The sequence below is a fragment of the Bidens hawaiensis genome, unplaced genomic scaffold, assembly GCF_021521415.1.
Source record: "Bidens hawaiensis isolate Kalapana, Puna unplaced genomic scaffold, B.hawaiensis_p1.1 tig00004003_1, whole genome shotgun sequence".
Classification (NCBI taxonomy): domain Eukaryota; kingdom Viridiplantae; phylum Streptophyta; class Magnoliopsida; order Asterales; family Asteraceae; genus Bidens; species Bidens hawaiensis.
Window position 1 is genome coordinate 1,978,951 of NW_027491234.1, and position 19,961 is coordinate 1,998,911.

A 19,961-nucleotide genomic window follows, 5' to 3' on the forward strand; every position below is an offset into this window, starting at 1 on the left:
GATCGAAAATTAAAGACTGAAACAACTCACGAGACAAGCCCTTGGTGAAAATATCAGCGTACTGATACAGAGCTGAAACATGCAATACACGAATGTGAACAAGACGAACCTTCTCCTAGACAAAATGAATATCAATATTGATGTGTTTGGTGCGCTGATGTTGCACTAGGTTCCCCAATAAGTATACAGCTGAAATATTATCACAATACACAATGGTTGCATGTTGAAGAGGCATGTGAAGTTCCAATAGCAGATTTCGTAACCGGAAGGTTTCGGCCACCGCATTTGCTATCCCCTGGTATCCAGCCTCAGCACTAGATCATGCAATTGTTGGTTGGCGTTTCGACGACCAAGAAATCAGATTGTTTCCCAAATAAAACAATAACCAGATGTGAAGCGAAGAGAATCTGGACACCCCTCCCCAGTCGATGTCGGAATAAGCCATTAACAAAAACGGGGAGGAGGCATGAAGGCGGAGACCATAGTCGAGGGTCCCTTAATGTAGCGTTGGATGCGCCGCAAAAACGCAAGATGCGGTTCGCAAGGAGCATGCATGAACAGACAAATCTGTTGAGCTGTGTATGAAATATTCGGACGAGTAAACGTCAGGTATTGTAATGTGCCAGCTATACTCCGATATGATGTGGCATCAGATATTAGTGGACCGGAATTAGTCGTTACTTAGCCCCCGTCTCGATTAGTGTATTGCATGGTTTGCATGAGGACATCTCTGCCTGAGCCAGAATGTCCGAGGCATATTGGGATTGTGACAAGAACATGCCCAAGCTATCACGAGTGACTCTAATACCTAGAAAATGATGCAGAGGTCCTAAGTCCTTCGTGGAAAATTCAGGTGATAGAGATCTGATTATGCGTTGTAAGAAAGTTGAAGATGAGGCCGTCAATGTGATGTCGTCCGCATAGAGAAGTAAATATGCCATGTTAGTACCAACCCAATAGAAAAATAGAGAATTATCACACACACTTTCTTTAAATCCTTTAGAAATAATAAATGAGGAGAACCGTTCAAACCAGTCCCGTGAAGCTTGTTTAAGACCATATAATTGATATATTTAATCTCGATTCGTTAAAGATAAAACCGAGGGTGGCTAGGTCGATCTCAAGGGGAGAATAAGGAGGAGATCAAATTCAAATATATTAAGTTTTATTTATGTTTATCTTTTATTAGTTTTCTAGTTGTAGTCAAATTAGTTTACTAGTTTTCTATTTCTAGTCATGTTAGGATTGTTAGCCTATAAATAGTTGAAGTTTTATTAAAAATAATAAGAGAGAAAGAGAAGTTGAGTTTTGAAGTTAAAAAACTCCATCTGTCCGGTTGTTCCTTCGTTCCAATTTCAATTGTCACAGAGAAAGTTGAGAAGTATAATAATAATATTTTGTTCCTTCTTAGTTCAACAATATTAAATCATCATAGCAATTATTGCTTTGATATTCTTGTTTTACCACCAACCAAAGAAGTCAACAGCAAAGAATATTTTGTTCACGTTACAATCGACTCAATCCAATTTGTTCCTCCTATCAATTGGTATCAAGAGCGTAGGCGATCTACGATTTTTGAGAAGTTCAAGAATAGTGTGGGACGACTAACCACATCAAGTCGGAAACTCGAAGACCGGCTATCATGGCGGATGAAAGACCGGTTGTGCAAGCAAGGGAACCAAGTTCAACTTCGTTGCAGTGTCCGAAGTTAACAAAAATAAACTACAACTCGTGGGTTGTAATTATGGAATCAATCCTTGATGCTCAAGGATTATGGGAGGTGGTGAACGGAGAAGCCATAGATGACAGAAAGAACAAGATGGCTAGGGCTATTATTTTCCAAGCCTTATCGGAAAACGTGTTGATGCAAGTTGCAAGAACCCGTGATGCTCAGGAGATTTGGGAATCACTACGGGTAAGATTCCTTGGGGCTGATCGTGTGCAACAAGCTCGCTTACGATGATTAAAGCGAGATTTTAATCAATTAAAGATGGGTGAAAAAGAATCCGTTGAAGACTTTGCTAGAAAGATAAAGGAATACGCCTCGCAATTTGATAGCTTGGGTAGTCCGATGGAAGATCATGAACTCGTGAAAAAACTGCTCGATAGCCTTCCGGACCGTTTTATTGCTATTATAGCAACTATCGAACAGTGGGCCGATCTTAACACTATGGTGTTTGAAGATTGTATTGCAAGATTAAAGGCTTTTGAAGAAAGAATCAAAGGCAAGGAAGCAATGGTCGAGATGGGAAAATTATTGTATGTCAAAAACGATAATCAAGGGAAAAAGGACACCGATCATGACCGGAAAAATTATGCCCGGGGTCGTGGCTCATCGGGTTATGACCAACGGGGCCGTGGAAGAGGCCGTGGTCGAGGTTCGAGTAGAGGACGGGGTCGGTTCAATCAGAACTATGATAACCAAAGAGACGGTAACCAACCGAACACGAACAACCAAGGCAGAGATGGCAATCAAGGTAATAATCATAATAATCAAAATCAAGGTAGAGATAAAAGCGGTGTTATAATTGTAATGTTTTGGGCCACTTTGCGTGGGAATGTCCGAGACCACCGACTCAAGAAGCGAATCTGAACCAAACCGAGACCAAGCCGCCGACTCTTATAATGGCCTCAGTTGAAGTTGATAAAGAACAAGTTATGTTGAACGAGGAGAAGGTTCATCCAATCTGTTATGCAAACGACTCGGTAAGCGATTCAATTTGGTATTTAGATAATGGGGCGTCTAATCACATGATCAGGTGTGAAGCCCACTTTGCCCAAATTGATTATCGAGTGAGCGGTTTGGTGAAATTTGGAGAGGGATCCAAAGTGAATATTAAAGGGAGAGGTTCCATTATTTTCGATTGCAAGAATGGTGAGCAGCGGGTTATGAATGACGTCTATTACATACCCGACTTATGTAGCAACATATTGAGCATCGGTCAGTTAACCGAAGAAGGGTCTAAGGTTTGGATAGCAAACGACCACTTGTGGCTATACGAGGAACGAGATCGCTTGTTAATGAGAGTCCCGAGAAGTCCAAACCGTCTTTATAAGATCAAGCTCAGAATTGGAACCCCGGTATGTCTTTTAGCTTCCATTAAAGACCAAGGATGGCTATGGCACGCTAGACTTGGTCATGTTAATTTTGATACATTAACTAATATGAAGTCTAAAAATATGGCGCATGGCGATATTCAAACTTTGCATGGTGAGCATGTTTGCAATGCATGTATGCTAGGCAAACATAGTAGAAACCCGTTTCCTAAAACCACCATGTTCCGTGCCATGAGACCATTCGAGTTGGTTCACACCGATTTATGTGGACCAATCTCACCTCCTACTTTGGGAGGAAACCGGTACTTTATGCTTCTTGTAGAGATCATACGAGGTACATGTGGGTTTATACTATTAAAAATAAGAATGATGCTCTGGGTATTTTCAAAAAGTTTAAACAGGAAGTAGAGTTAGAGCATTCGCTAAAGGTTAAAGCTCTAAGAAGCGATCGAGGTGGCGAGTTTCTCAACAAACTTTTCACCGAATATTGTGATCAAGAAGGAGTAAAAAGAATGTTTACCGCTCCTTAATATCCTCAACAAAACGGTGTAGTCGAAAGGCGAAACTGAACGGTCCTAATTGAAATAAGAAGCATGATGAAAGCTATGGACCTTCCACAAAACTTATGGAGAGAAACGGTGAGACACTCGCTTTACTTGTTGAATCGGGTACCTACTAAAGCATTGAAGACAGTAACCCCCTATGAAGCCTTGAAGGGCCGAAAGCCCAACATAACACACTTACGAGTGTTTGGGTGCTTAACGTACATGAAGATACCCACCGCCAACCTCCAAAAATTAGATGACCGAAGCATGGAGGTTGTACATCTTGGAACCGAACCAGGATCAAAAGCTTACAGATTGTACGACCCAGCTCAAAACCGTATTTATGTGAGCCGGGATGTCCGTTTCGAAGAAAGTCAAAAGTTTGACTGGTCCCTACATACCGACTCGTGTCAAGTCGGAACCGGACCTGAGTGGGTTGAATTTATAATCGAGCCGGTCCAAGAAGAAGTTCAACAAGAAATTCCTGTTGAAAACGAAGACCCAACTGACCTTAATGGGCCTGAATTTGAAGACCAACCAGAAGGAAATCCTGAACCTGAGCTGCGAAGAACTGGTCGTTAATCGGTCCCTCCTAAAAGGTTTGAAGATTATGTAATGTTTTGTGAAGGAGAATGTCTTCTCCTAGATGAAGAGCCAACTGCTTTTGAAGAGGCAAAGAATTTCAAAAAATGGTGAGAAGCAATGAGATCCGAATTAGTCTCAATCGAACAAAACAATACGTGGGACTTATGTAGCCTACCACTGGGTCACAAGGCGATTGGTTTGAAGTGGGTGTTTAAAACCAAACGTGATGCAGACGGGTCAATAACAAAGTACAAAGCAAGATTAGTCGCGAAGGGGTACGTGCAAGAGCACGGGGTAGACTTTGATGAGGTTTTTGCCCTGGTGGCGAGAATGGAAACCGTACGTTTGATTTTAGCAATTGCAGCGAATTATGGTTGGTTCGTTTACCATTTGGACGTTAAATCGGCGTTCTTAAACGGCGAACTGAAGGAAGAAGTATATGTGAAGCAACCTCATGGTTTTGAAGTTCCCGGGAAACACGGTATGGTTTATAAGTTACGAAAGGCTTTATATGGTCTTTGCCAAGCCCCACGGGCTTGGAACGAAAAACTCGATAAAACGTTGAAAGGTTTGGATTTTATTCGATGTCCAAGAGAACCAGCGGTGTACAAGCGGAATACAAGAACCGACATTCTCATTGTTGGTGTATATGTCGATGATCTTATCGTGACTGAGTCAAGCCGAGATTGAGAAATTTAAAAGTCAAATGAAGAATGAGTTCGATATGCAAGATCTCGAAATGCTTTCTTACTGTTTGGGCATTGAAGTAACACAAAAGAAGAATGAGATAAAGTTGAAAAAGAAGCTTATGTTAATAAAATTTTAGTGAGTGCAAGTTTAAGTGAGTGCAACCCGACTCGATTTCCTATGGAACATCGGTTGCAAGTGACTAAATATGAAGAAGGAGAACCCGTTGATGCAACCGAATATCGAAGAATAATCGGTAGCTTAAGGTATTTAACACACACGAGGCCTGATTTGAGTTACTCAGTTGGAGTTGCTAGTAGGTTCATGCGAGAACTGAAACAATCCCATATGCAGATTCTAAAGTATATATTACGATATGTACAAGGCACGAGTGGATATGGTTTAACGTATGGATGCGGTAGTAGAGAGTTGGTTGGTTTTTGTGATAGTAGTTATGGTATGGATCAAACGAATGGACGAGGTACCACCGGAATGACGTTTTATTATGGTGGTTTATTGATCTCATGGCTCTCACAAAAGCAACAAACTGTAGCCTTGTCGTTGTGTGAATCTGAGTATATGGCAGCAGCAACCACGGTTTGTCAAGCTATATGGTTAAGTGGATTGTTGAGCGAGTTGACTGGGCATGAAGAAAAGGTGGTGACGTTGCATGTGGATAATAGATCTGCTATTGATTTGATGAAGAATCCCGTGTTTCATGGAAGAAGTAAGCATATCAATATTAGATTTCACTTCATTCGTGAGTGTATTGAACGTGGTGAAGTCCAAGTTGAGCACATTAGTGGAGAGAAACAAAAGGCGGATATTTTAACAAAAGCGTTACCGAAGTTAAAGTTTGAAGAGATGAGGAAATTGCTTGGGATGAAGATCTGAAAGGAACAAATCAAGATTAAGGAGGTGAATGATATATTTAATCCCGATTCGTTAAAGATAACCCCGAGGGTGGCTAGGTCGATCTCAAGGGGAGGATAAGGAGGAGATCAAATTCAAATATATTAAGTTTTATTTATGTTTATCTTTTATTAGTTTTCTAGTTGTAGTCAAATTGGTTTACTAGTTTCCTAATTCTAGTCATGTTAGGATTGCTAGCCTATAAATAGTTGAAGTTTTATTAAAAAACTCCATCTGTTCGGTTGTTCCTTCGTTCCAATTTCAATTGTCACAGAGAAAGTTGAGAAGTATAATAATAATATTTTGTTCCTTCTTAGTTCAACAATATTAAATCATCATAGCAATTATTGCTTTGATATTCTTGTTTTACCTCCAACCAAAGAAGTCAACAGCAAAGAATATTTTGTTCACGTTACAATCGACTCAATCCAATTTGTTTCTCCAGCAATAATGGCTGTTTTAATTTGAAGACCTGGTTCGGTTTGGTTGGGTCTACAAATCTCTTGAAGATGTCCATGTAGAAAAGCATTTTTAACGTCAAGTTGATGTATCGGCTAGGAACGAGACAAACCGAGGGACAACACTATCCGAATAGTAGCCGGTTTAACAACCAGACAAAAAGTCTCATCACAATCTACACCTGGTGTTTGAGACTTTCCATCAACCACTAGTCGGGATTTATATCGATCAAGAGAGCCATCTAATTTAAATTTATGTCTAAACAACCATAAGCTACGAATAGCTGGCTATTGTACCGGGTATGGTACCAAATCCATGTATCATTATCTTTCATGGCTTTAATTTCGTCATTCATTTCCAATCGCCAATTCGGATCTATAAGGCTTGGGTGTAAGTTGTTGGAACATATGAGATGGCTGAGTTGGGTGTGATGGTGTTAAGGTGATATTTAAGATTGCGTTTGGATATTCCGGACTTTGCTCTTGTTTGCATCGGATGTGGGGTGTGAGAAATGGGTAGAGCATCATTTAAATTAGAGGTGGAAGTGGTAGCTATTGGATTTGGTGTGGGTATTGGTCTAAGATGTTGAGGGTCAGTGGTGTGGGCCTGGGTTTTGTCTGTGGTGGGTCGGGTTTGGGATGTGGTGGGCTCGGTTGTGATTTGGGAGGGGCGGGGGTTGATGGTGTTCCATCAATATGATGAGAGACCTTGTAACCTTTAGCGTGGAGGCGGAAGAGCTTTTTACAGGACGAATATGTGCCGATTCACCATCCAGGGGATGGATCTTGGTTTGAATGTTTGTTACATAGTAAACCAGATGAAGAGCCTTGGATTCTTCGGAGGAGGACGAACCTTGGCCTGCCATGGAGTTTTGTGTGAACGGCGATGAAAAAATAAATAAATTAGGATTTACAAGAGTTTTGGTTGTGATACCATGAAAAATCATATTCTTCATATCCGCTTCACAATATAATTAGCGTGCATATATAGGAACAAACAAACACCTATTTACAAGGAAACATATCATCTAAATGAATACAAATATACAATATATTCTAAATATTTCACTATAATACATCTATCTGACCTTACACAATTTAGGGGTGCGCGTGGTGCGGTTCGGTGTGGTTTTCGGCAAAAACCACACCGAGAACAAAAACTTCGGTTTTTGGAGTTTTTGAAACCGTTCAGTTTCGGTTTTGGTTTTTCGGTTTCGGATTTTCGGGTTTTGCCATTTGCGCTTGAAAATTTTTGGCCGAAAAAATAATAAATTCAGGTACAGATAGTTTTGTTAATAGTAAAATAATACACTATTTACATTTGACCAAAAATATTTGAGTCATATATTTATTAAATTCTTACAAATTACTTAATATAAAATATAAAAAAAACTAAGCATTTAGGAATTTGGTTCGATTCAATTTTTCGGATTTTGTTACATGCAATATCAAAACCTAACCGTTAGTTCGGTTTTTAGAAAAACATAAACTAAACCGCCAGTTTTGTTTTGGTTCGGTTTTCTTTATTTGAATTTTTTGGTTTTTTCGGTTTTGGATCGGCTTTTACGGTTTCCTATACACCCTATTACACATGGCCTTCCTATATAATTCATCCCCTAGATTCTAGTTTAGGTCTCAAAACTAAAAGGTAGTACCTAATTTATATAAACTCAAGCCTTGTACCAACTTGATATCAGATACTAATAAGACTGTCTACATCAGTCCATAGCAATTTTTTTCACAAGCAGTTTGGTCAGCATGCCACATCAACTTTCCATTCATTCTTTTCACAAACACTTTTTACCTACACTAATAATATATCCATTCTTTCCACAAACAATCTCATAATTTCCATATTCCCAATATGGTGGACCCACCAACTAGGGGTGTGCAATGGCTATGACCCGGACCGTTTACATGGAACCAGAACCGGAACCGGAACCATTTAAAAAAAAATTAAAAACAATAAAGAAATAAAGTTTGAATCATGAAATTTTAAAATATTACCGATTAAAGAAAGATAATAGATTAAACCAGTAAGTTTGAAATTAAAGAAAGATAAAAATTAAAAACAATAAAGAAATAAAGTTTGAACCATGAAAATTTAAAATATTACCGATTTATAAGAACCATAATATATAAAAGGTGCATATGCCTCACCAATGCATGTTTAAATTATTGAAAAACAGGTGTTTGAGAAATGCAGAGAGAAGCCGAAGACGGGTTTCACGGTTCTGATTTGGTTCGCCGGGTACGGCCCGGAACCGACCCGTTACTCGTTTCAAGCTAAATTTCAGAACCGGACCCGTACATGGTTTCAAATAACGGTTCCATTATACGGGTTTTGTAAAGCGGGTACATGGGTTTCACGGGTTGGAACCGTGACCTGCACACCCCTACCACCAACCACCCTTCTTCACCATCTATGAGAAAGGATCTTCAATGATGGATGGCCTCTACCTCAACCTCCACAATACTTTCCTTTTCTATCATTTTCACAAATCTCCTCTACATAAGCTATGGATGACCCTGATACGGAAGGTTTAAATAACACCTAGTTAGCTTAAACTCTAGCTCCGATGCCAACTTGTCACACCTTAAAACATGGACGCATGACTTTTGCTAGTCTTTCACATCATACATAACAAAAGTTCTACAAAACATAAATCTAAAACCAATCAAACCCGACATCCTACCCAACTAATCATACATTAAAGTTAAAATAACATGATTGTCGGGCATGCCCTTTTGACTTCTACCATAACTTACCCAAAAAGACGTGCTAAAAGCGTCAAATTTAGCTGGTAAAATTATCGTTCACACACTTATAAAACTGTTCACCACATATAAAACACAATTAACATGTTTATAAATATTCATAAAAAACGTTAAAAGTATGTTCACCTCCTTTCATCATATCATTTGCGGCATTCCATAAAACTGATACCAATATTCATAAAATCAGTTAATAGATTTACAAACATCTGTCACCTTCCTTGACCCCATAAAACGTTTCATAAAACACTCCATGAAGCATCCCTCTTTTTCGTACAAGCCAATGGATCATCATAGCAGTGTGATATCATACCTCTCGCCAGCACATGGTCCTTCACCACCAAATCTTTGGTATATCCAACACCAACATGAGACTCTTAGTCCAATAACAATCAATCCCGACAACATCCGTTAAAATAACACTTGATCATTACAACTTTACCCCCTTTTCATGGAAAACCGGCTTTCAAAACCCTCTAAATCCTTCAAAAACATATTTATAAACATCCAAAAAATGATAACTAATCATACCACTTACACATCCAAATATTGTGTTTGAATGTGAGGTTGATAAAAGTTTTTAAGTTCTCTTCATTATGTGAGATTCCCATGAATCGTAGTATTCATTTTAAATAAACTAGACACAAGTATTTTAGCACACACTTATATCAGTTTTCCTTAAGTGGATTCCTGTGTTTACTCGGTGTTCATAAGGGTAAGAGGGGTGGCCACTCAAGGTATCCTAATACCCACCAATTCATGTCATTTATACCATAAACCATCCTAAATTCACTTAAACAATAGGCAACACTTCTCTCAATAACTCAACTCTCACTTCTATCCACACAGGCACACGCACAACACATGCTCTCACTCTCCATCGGATAGTATTCACTCATCTCCTTCTCTCAGGTTACACAATGTTTAATTTAGGAAAACAAGGTCATGTAGTCAGATAATGTTTTAAGCTTATTCTTGCTTTGATTAAAAACTTCAGTACCACATTTTTCATTTTGAGTTGTCTATAGAATTAGTGTTCCAATATGATATCTAGCTAGCTAACATCCTCATCATTTTCAAATATTCAGCTTTGACAACCAAAGTTATATCTGAATTTATATTTTGCTAAATTGATTTTCCGGAACTCATCATACTCATCAATCCTAGCACGACCGTAAACCTGACTCATATAACTGGATCAAACAAATGTACTTACTGATAGATTATACTATAGTTGTAAATATGCTAAATAGATTTAAGACAAAACAGCAAAAGGCGTCCTTTATGTTTGGACGTTTTTTCAATAGGCGTCCTTTCGCGAAACAAATGGCAGAAAGCATACTGTATGTTTCAAATTTTTTTCACGTTAGGTCCTTTAGCCCTAACCCTGTTAAATATTTTTGTTAAATTTAGTCATGTGCAATGTACATGAGAGTACTTTTGTAACTTTACACATTATTTAATAATAAAAACTAAATAAACATTTAAATTTAAGAAAAATAAACCCCCCCCCCTCTCTCTCTCTGATTCTCCTAAAGACCACCACCCCTACCATCACCAACCAAACAAGCACCACCACCCACCATCTGTCGCCACCTCCACCCACAACCACCACGACCACTAACCGTCGGCTGCCTCCACTGTAACTCCCACTGTAAGAACCCTAAATCCCCAATACTCATCATTTACAAAATCAAAAACCCTAACTTTCGCCCTAATCCATCTCTACCCATCTCCATCTTGCCGTTAAATATATGGCCGGCCACCATCTAGCCATGACCACCACCACATTGCCGGCAACCATTACAACCATCGCCGGTGACCACCACCACATCGCCGGCAACCATTACAATTCGCCAATTGATGTTACCACTGGTCTACTCAATTTCAGATCTGTAAACATCCTTCTTATTCAATCGCAGATCTAGAACGAGTAAACGTGATAAAATCGTGTGTTTCCGGCGGCCTGCTTCATCAATCCAACCATGGTTATGGAGGTTGCAGAGAAAGTAGAGAGAGAATAGAGATGGAGATTGAATGTATCTCTTACCTGGAAGTTTACCCACTTTACCCACTTGATTTGGATCTGTAAACCTGAAACCCTAAATTTGTTCTTGAACCAGATCTTTAAACCAAAACGGATGAAGATGGTCGCCGGACGGTGGTGTGGGTGGTCGCAAGACGGTGTGGTGGCGGTGGTCAGAGAGAGAAAAAGAAAAAGAGGTGAGAGAGAGAGTGTGTGTGTGAATTTAAGATATATATATATATAGAATATTTATTTTTTCAATTATTAAATAAATATGTAAATGTACAAAACTACCCTCATGTGCCTTACGCATGACCGGATTTAACGAGAAAAGTTAGGTCAAAAGGACATAAGGTGATATAGTTTTTAAACAAAAAAGATGCTTTCTGTCATTAAGTTTGCGAAAGGATGACCATTGAAAAAACGTGCAAACATAAAGGACTAGTTTTGCTGTTTTGTCTAGATTTAATCATAATAAATATTAAGTCATAATAAATATCTTAAACGAATTCACATGTTTCTTACCTCAATATTTAATATAGTTTTGGAAGCGATCACTGGCTCAAAACTCATGATAATCAAAGACGATAAATCGAATTAAGGTTCTAAGAACAAAGTTCTTTATCATTAAAATTCAATCAAAAATTCTCATCTCTTCTCATATCTTCAAATCCAAAATTACACTAAAAATCACTATTTTTTCTCTTTCCTATTAAATTAAATAATACTTTTCTATACAATTATTATTATATTTTCTATTTTCTCCGCTTACAACCACTTTCGACAAATATTAAAAAATTATAGACGGTGAGCAGTATCCTTCAAATATACAGAAAAATCACTGCATTTTCTCTCTACTCTATTCACAACATCTTAAACCAATCCCTACATTATAAAAAACTTCTCTCACAAAAAAAAAAAAAAGAGAGAGATAGGATGTGAATACTCTAACTTATACTAAACATGAATCTTAGGAAGATTTAAAAAATAGGAAACTTGATTTTTAAACAAATATTAAAAGATAATAAGAATCTGAATTCAAATAAGAAAATAATTCGCATCAATATCACCTCATGAATGACCCTAAGAGTATGTTTGGTTGAAGGTAATGGAATGTAGAGGGAATGGAATGAGAGAAGGAATTGACAAGGTAATAAAATAGATCATCACCATTCCTTTGTCTTGTTTGGTTAACCTATAGGAATGAAATCAATTATTAATTTTTATTGTTTGGTATCCAAAAAATTTGTAGAAATGAAATAGAAATAAAAAACTCCTATCTCAAAATACTTTTTAACAAAAAAAAATGGCGACGGTGGTAGCTCCGGCAATGAAAACGGTGGTGGCGGTGGCGATGGTGGTGGTTTCGGCAGAGTTGGTGGTGGTGCCGATGGTAGTGGTGGTGGTGGTTGTTAGATGGTGGTGGTGTTAAGAAAGTAGGGTGAAGGAGGAATGAAATGAAAAAAAAGAAGGGTGGTGGGAATGAATGGTTTTGATGAAATGAGATTCCATATTTAATGAATGATTCCATTCCCTTGAGCAACCAAACACCGCTTTTTTCATTCCCACGTAATGAATCATTCCATTCCTACTGTCATTCATACATACCAAACGCTACCTAACCCTACGTACCATCTTCAAGCAAACTTATTAACTTCACAATCAGGTCATCAAAATATCTCCCCTCTATATAACAAAATATTAAAAAAAAATACTCAAAAAACAATAATTAAAACAATATTATTTGGCATATCTTCTTGGACCAAGGAGAAAATAGCAATTAATACCCCCATCACATGGAGTGTTTTCATGACCATGTAAAAATAATCAAAGCACAATATGGACCCCTTTAATCCAAATATTCAAATCAATGCACCTTAAAACAATCAATCCACACCATGCATGTTTCCCATAACCCCCCATAAAGCCTTGATTGCCATATGAATTCTGACTAGATTCACATTCACTAGTTATGGGCATCACACCAACTTCAAGATCAAATTAAATTTGTCCCCTTTTCTAAATAACCACTTGTCCACAAATCTGTCAATGCTAACACGAATTTGACTAGCTTTTGTTACACTTCTTGATTATTAACTTTTCACGTTTGTTCCCGAACACGGGCTTTTCTTGTTGACGAACTTGAAGACCGAGAAGTCGACACGGGTTGAGTTTTAGCTGCCGGTGAAAACCTGCTCGAATCACTTTTAAGTTTCGTTTCATTATTGGAACCGTCTTCTGCTTTAATTTGTCTCACTTTTGTCTCGTTTAATCCAGCCGGAAGAACACAATTGCAAAGAAAACCTATAAAGGAACAACTTATTATATATATAGCAACCAACATTGTTTATTAATCATACATAATATCTTACACTATTCATCATCATCATCATCGTACTCAGTATATCCCACCAATAGCAATGCTATGGTAGGGTTTGAGGAGGGTAAGATGTAGACAGCCTTACCTCTATCCCATAGGGATAGAGAGGCTGCTTCCGGTGAGACCCCCGGCTCGATAGTAGTTTTGCATCAAGCCTTGGACATAAGGCACATAGCACTCAATCATCAGGACACCGGCTGATCGGTGCATGTGCCCTTGTCTTTCGGCTATCAACGCCACCACATGATGCCTGATTAACCTTCCGCCACTTTTAACGTTATTTTCACGAGATTAGTAAAATAACGTCAAAATTAGTGCAATTTTACTTTTGCCCACCCGAGGGTTCACACATATATACATTATATGCGCGCACCGCAAGCAGGGCGTAACATAGTTATGAGCAACATAGTTATGAGCAAAACCAGATCCACATTTTGTGTTTATATCATAAATGCAGATGTTTCTTGTAACATAAAAAAACTAATCTTGATTCATGAGTTGCGAATTTTATTGATAATAAGCATGGGATCATGTGGGATTTTGCCTAGGTCTACTATATTCTATTCAAATTTCAAACTTGTTTCCTACACAAAGAACATCATACTTGAATCGACAAATAAATTAATCTTGTTAACCCAAAATTGACTGTAAATGTTTGAAATTTAGGGGCAAATTGTTGACTTCAGGAGTCAAACAAACACCAAAGTATGTAAATTTTATGAAAAAAATTCCATCTTTTTATAGATATTAGAACTATAATCTAACTTAAAGTTGAAGTTAACTTGTACATGTTTTAAAGGCAAGTTCAACCAAATATTGAGCAAACTTTATAAATCTTGAAATGCACTCTATCAAATAATATGTGTGACACAAATATATAACGAAAAAGATAAATGTGGGATCTTACCAAGTCGAGCAAGTCGATTGACCCAACTAGGAATCGGCCTATTGGTCAACCGAAGACACAAATCATTGCAGAAGTGATTACAATTTCTTGTAATGAGATTATAACTGTTTCCAGTATACTCTGTTGCTAATTTTTCAATAAAGGAACGAACTTCACGCGAACCAGAATCTGTCCTCCCTATTAATATCGATTTCCTAAACGTAAACCCCGGGCATTTTCTTGGCTCAACTTCAAATATACCCGTTGTCGAATGCTCATGCGCACCAAATGCGTATTCTACACCATGCGCTGCCACAAAAATAATAATTGAACTGTCACAATCTAAATATTATAATTATAATAACTATGTTTAAAACACAAAATGTAGGTTTTGAACCAACTTATCAAAACATAAAATGTGTCATCAATAAAAAAACAAACTAGTAGGATAACAATATTAAAATAAATTACTCAATAATATTGCAACAGCCCAAGTAAACCGTGTTAAGATATTTTCCACTTAGCAAAACACGTCTTTGGCACGGTTTACTTGGACTGTTACAGGTATAACCAATGACTAAAATTAAAACAAAATGGTTACAGACCTTGCACACCAGAGTGATAAACACCAAGACCAACCCAATAAGCATAACCATTGATTGGAGTGAGATCATAAACATTCAAATACACAGGAACAGTCCCTGTTTTCTTTTTTCTCGGAATAATCCTGCACAACATCCTTCCTTCTTGTGTCTGAATTTGATCCTCAAAAACTGAAACTGAACTGGGAAATCAAAGGCTCACATAAACCCCACAAAAACTCAATCAATTTCCATCTCAAATCATCAATTTCCAATTCGATTTGAACCGAATTTTATTATGTAAACAGAATCTTCAAGAATGTCAAAATTCGAACGACAGATTGATGATTTCACAATAATTTCGAATTCTGAAACAGGCCCTTTTCAATTGGGATCCAAATTAACAAAACCCAGAAAGATTTTATCTGGAATTGGAGAAATTGGAGGGTTTTGAGGGATTGAGAGGAATTGGGGTTTGATTATTATTATTTTATAATAGGAGTCGATGTGATGAGGAATTGGGGGAATAAAATTTGACCGCTTAGGTGGCATCGGCGGCTTTTTTGGTTAAACTTGAAACAACTTCTCCTTAAAGAAACTATTGTTATAATATTACTGCAAGATTAGCAATTATTCCTTAAACTTGAAGAGTTGAAGATGACAAAACAAACAAGAACATAAGAGATATACATATATATTTCTGAAGAAACACTAACCGGACCCCGGGCAGATTACTGGTAACCTGGGGGTTAGATAGATGTTTCCCACGAGGGGTTAGACCCTTGGAAGATGGTTCTTCTGATAACCTGCAAAACAGACACCGTGAGCTCGTCACTGAGAAGGGGGGGGTTCCTCCTTGTGACCACCCTCCGGCGTGAGAATCAGACTAGATTGCTCTTTAAATATAAAAGTATATTAAGAGATTGCTAGAGCAGATATCAGGTATCTATGATGATAATGTAGTAAGATATGATAAGATGAGATGATCATACCATTTGTGGTATTTATAGCCGAAGGTAGGTTTCCAAGGGGTTTAGCCGGCCCAACACGCTACCAACTGTAACCTATGCACGTGCCCTGCCTGTGAGTGGTGGATAGGTAGCGGCTGACACAGAGCAGGCGTGTCGTGCACTCTTCCTCTTCTGCCAACTACAGGCTAGGCACGTGGTATGGCAGGAGTTGGTGGGTAGGCGGCGGCTATTGGTCACAGTGCTGTGGCGTGCTGTCTGCCATGCTGCTGTCAGTGAGCTGTCGCATCTCTGATCAGATCTTTTGCCCATACCTCGTCAGGTACAGTAAAAGATCCTTCAGTATACGGACTGGCTTATTTGGGCGGGAGTATTCCCCCTCCCGCCTCTGTGCGGGATTGCTCCCGGCTTGGCTCATTCCTTCAGGTGACACTGAACGATTGAGAGCTAAGTGCCTTGTGCGTGTAGCCATGCTGCGCGGGTGGCCTTCCCTAATGGCTTGTATCCGAGGCTGCGGGGACAGGCGGAGTCCTTCACCATTGGGAGGCATTTCCTGCGGGACCAGCTTGCGTACTGCGCGTAAGGACGTCACGTCTCTGAGCATGGTTGGTCCTGCGGATCCAGTTGGTCTCTGCGCAGACGTCCCTGTTTAAGGTGAGTCTTGCGGGTCTAACTGGGCTCTGCTGGGACCTACCTCTTCAAGTCCCCCCAGTCCAATGTTCTTCTCATGAGTGTTTAATGAAGTGAGGTGAACTTTTAGACTTGAGCAAAGGGTTTTGAAAAGGGTTTTGTAAGGTTTTCCATGGGGATTCTTTCCGCGGAAGTCCTTGTCACTTGCAGAAATGCCCGAGTTTCCTGCTTGGTCTTTGGGTATGATGCGGGTAGGTCTGTAACCTCCTCGCAAGTCAGGAGCATTGAGTCCCAGTTGTATGTATTTTCCATGAGGTTTTGGTAGTTTTGAACATAGTGATCAATTATGTTAAGACCACCAATTCCATCCTGGAGCTTCAAACAACGTAGTTCTCGATGTTCCCGCTATGCGGGGATGCTATTTCCGCTTCCGTAAGCATTGCCCAGAAGATCCTTCTTGGTTTCAATTCCCAGCGGAGCGCTAGGTATGTGAAGGGTTTTGCCTTAACACTGTACCTGCGCTCGTCTTACAGTTACTTTACTCTCAAGGTATTCCTGGCGTCAATTCCCTGCGGGTGCTAGGTATGTGAAGGGCTTTGCCTTAACACTGTACCCGCATCCGTCTTACGGTTACTTGTTCACCAAGGTTCTTGGCTTCAATTCCCTGCAGGTGCTAGGTATGTGAAGGGTTTTGCCTTAACACTGTACCCGCAGCCGGCTTACGGTTACTTGTTTGCCAAGGTTTATTTGGCTTCAATTCCCTGCGGGTGCTAGGTATGTGAAGGGTTTTGCCTTTACACTGTACCCGCAGCCGGCTTACGGTTTCTTGTTTGCCAAGGTTTATTTGGCTTCAATTCCCTGCGGGTGCTAGGTATGTGAAGGGTTTTGCCTTTACACTGTACCCGCATCCGTCTTACGGTTACTTGCTTGCCAAGGGGTAAGGGGTATTCTCCCGCTTACTTTTTTAATACTTTCGAATTTTGAATTTTGAAATTCGAAGAGTTGGTGAAAAGATAAACCTCTGAAACGTCGTGCGACGGTTTCTTCTGACTGTGTCAGGACGTGCAGGAAGTTATGGTGACGTGACAGAACATGGTCATTCCAGTCGCTTTTTCAGGCGCGTGGGAGCGATTTTTCGGGCGCGTGGCCGCGAAATTACTGGTACACGTCCTTTCAACAGCTGTTGCCAGCTTGCTTTTTGCCACGTGTCATAGTTTCATTGCACATTTGATTTCTCTCTCCTCCGCATTAAATTCACCGCATTAATTGCGATTACTATATAAAGGGGGAGAGGGTTATTTGCAATTCACACTTTCCACTTTCATCTCTTCTTCTCAAGTAATTTCCGGCAAATTTTTCTGTTCAGTAAAGCATTACCCTGAAATCTCTTTTCGTCTTTCTTCCACCATGTCTTCTCATGATGCTGATGACCAGAAAACTGCTGGCGAATGCCAGTGCTCTCTTCCTGTCGATCTGTACCAGTATATCATCAGGAAGTTCATGCTCGAGTCTCTCGAGCCTGAGTTTCCTGAACCCCACCATACTGTGTACGATGCCCCTAGTGGCAAGATCGGGGTTTATGCTGCATTCTTTGTCTACGGGAACCTTAGGTTTCCGTTGACAAAGTTTGTGTACCGTGTTCTAGAGAGGCACGGTGTGCACCTGACAGAGGTGCACCCCATGGCCATTGCCAAGGTCCGGCACTTTGAGTGGGTGTGCCGGATACTGGGCCTTGAGCCCCTCGTTGATCGCCTGATGACCTTCTATACATGGAGGTGCATCCAAGGGTGGTACACTCTTACAACCCGTATCAAGGGTTTAAAGATTTGTACCACCGAGCGGAGTCTTCGCTCATGGAGAAGAGAGTTCTTCTTCATATCCGCTCGCGCCATCCCCATCGCCATGAAGTTCAAGAATGGCCAGGCGCTTCTGAACCTTCCCGCCCTCAACTACGAGGAGGCGGAATGGTTCTCGAAGATTTCCCGGGTCCAGTCCCCGGTTTTCCGTTTTCCGGAGTCGGCGATGGTGATGTTGGGGATGAGCCGGGTGTGGAAGGCGGCGAATGCGGATAAGGTTCCGATCGTCATTGAATATGGTTCGAACTCTGTCCCTTATGGTACGTTTTGTTTCATTTTGCTGACTTCGATTTTTACCAACTTTCTTGTTGATTTCAGAGGGGAACGATCTTCAGTCGCTCCTGAACCCGCGGGAGGAAGATGGTCCCGCGCGGATGGGTACTCGTGCTCTGGACGAGAACGAGTTGCCCATCTTAGAGCAGACCGCGGGTCGGTTCGTGGAGGTTTACCCGCCAGGCCAAGAGATCCTGAGCCACCGACGGCCAGGTAAGCCTATCTTCTACCCTGAACCTCTCAATGCTGTGCCTGCTGCTGGAGTTCATGACATTTCTTCTTCTGAGGAATCCGCAGAAGGTCCTCCACTGGTGCGGAAGAAAAAGGCTGCCGTCGGGAAGGGCAAGGAGAAGGTGGCCTCTACGGCCGACCCGGTAGTCCTATCTGACTCTGAGTCAGATAATGCAGAGGTGGCGGGGAAGCCCGGTGGTGAGGAGACCACCGCTCCGGAGGCTGCAGGTGTTACCTCCGGGGAGGCAGCGACGGTTACCGGTGTCAAGAGGCCGGCTCCATCGGGTTCTCCCCCGCTCGTCCGTGCGTTCAAGCTCAAGAAACCCCGTGAGTACCCCCATAATTCTTGTCTAGATTTGTTGTTTCAAATAAATTTTTCTAACACTTTTGCTTGTGCAGGTGTGGATGTTGACGCATTCCAGGGTGGAGTTGGAGCAAGTATTCCCCCGCCAATGACGGTAGGCTCGGTCAGCCTTCCCGAGGCGTCGACCCAGGCGTCTACGCCTGCTTCCGCTGGTTCCAGCCTTCCTGAGGCTGTTCCAGCTGAGGTGTCTCCGCCGGCCGTGAGTGCAATTTTTACCGCATCTTTCACGGAGCCGGCGGTTACTGTTGCTGAGGAGGTGGCGCCAAACATGGCTACCACAGCGGCTGCCACTATACCTGCGCCACCGGCACCGACGGCCGGACCATCAGGTATGCGCCAGGTTTCCCGCCGATCTATGCCACCTTCCCGTCTGCCTGACCTGTTGGATGGATTTCCTTTAGGTTCAGGTGATGGGTTTGGCGGCTATCGGCCTGTTATTGACCCTACAGGTACGTAGGGTTCTTTTTCCCTTATATATTTTTATCATCTTTTCCTAACTGCCTTTGTTTCTTTTGCAGTGTCGGATTCCAATGAAGTGTATGTTCCAAGATGGAACATACGCCGAGGAACAACCCTTCGTACCCCTGTGGAGTGCGTGGACTGGGCTCGCCACGCTGCTCCTCATGGTGCGTTGGGGGAAGCCATGGCTAGCTACCAAGAGGGTAGGCTAACCAATGAGCTTCGGGTTCTCCAGGCCCGGACGCAGCCCCGCGTCGAGCTGCTTTGTCGTGAAAACGACAAGTTAAA

General features: G+C 40.8%; 1 protein-coding gene and 1 pseudogene across 1 annotated transcript; one reads left to right on the top strand and one right to left on the bottom strand.

Moving 5' to 3' along the window:
• Positions 1-5,054: 5,054 nt before the first annotated feature.
• Positions 5,055-5,768, top strand: LOC143624940 (secreted RxLR effector protein 161 pseudogene; annotated as a pseudogene).
• Positions 5,769-12,833: 7,065 nt separating this feature from the next.
• LOC143624968 (deSI-like protein At4g17486) lies at positions 12,834-15,049 on the bottom strand. Its single transcript, XM_077095453.1, has 3 exons — positions 14,917-15,049; positions 14,333-14,620; positions 12,834-13,349 (listed from the first exon to the last, which is right to left on the bottom strand). Exons 1-3 carry the CDS (start codon positions 15,047-15,049, stop codon positions 13,147-13,149), a joined length of 624 nt encoding a protein of 207 aa, XP_076951568.1. The 3' UTR covers positions 12,834-13,146.
• Between the last annotated feature and the right edge of the window lie 4,912 nt (positions 15,050-19,961).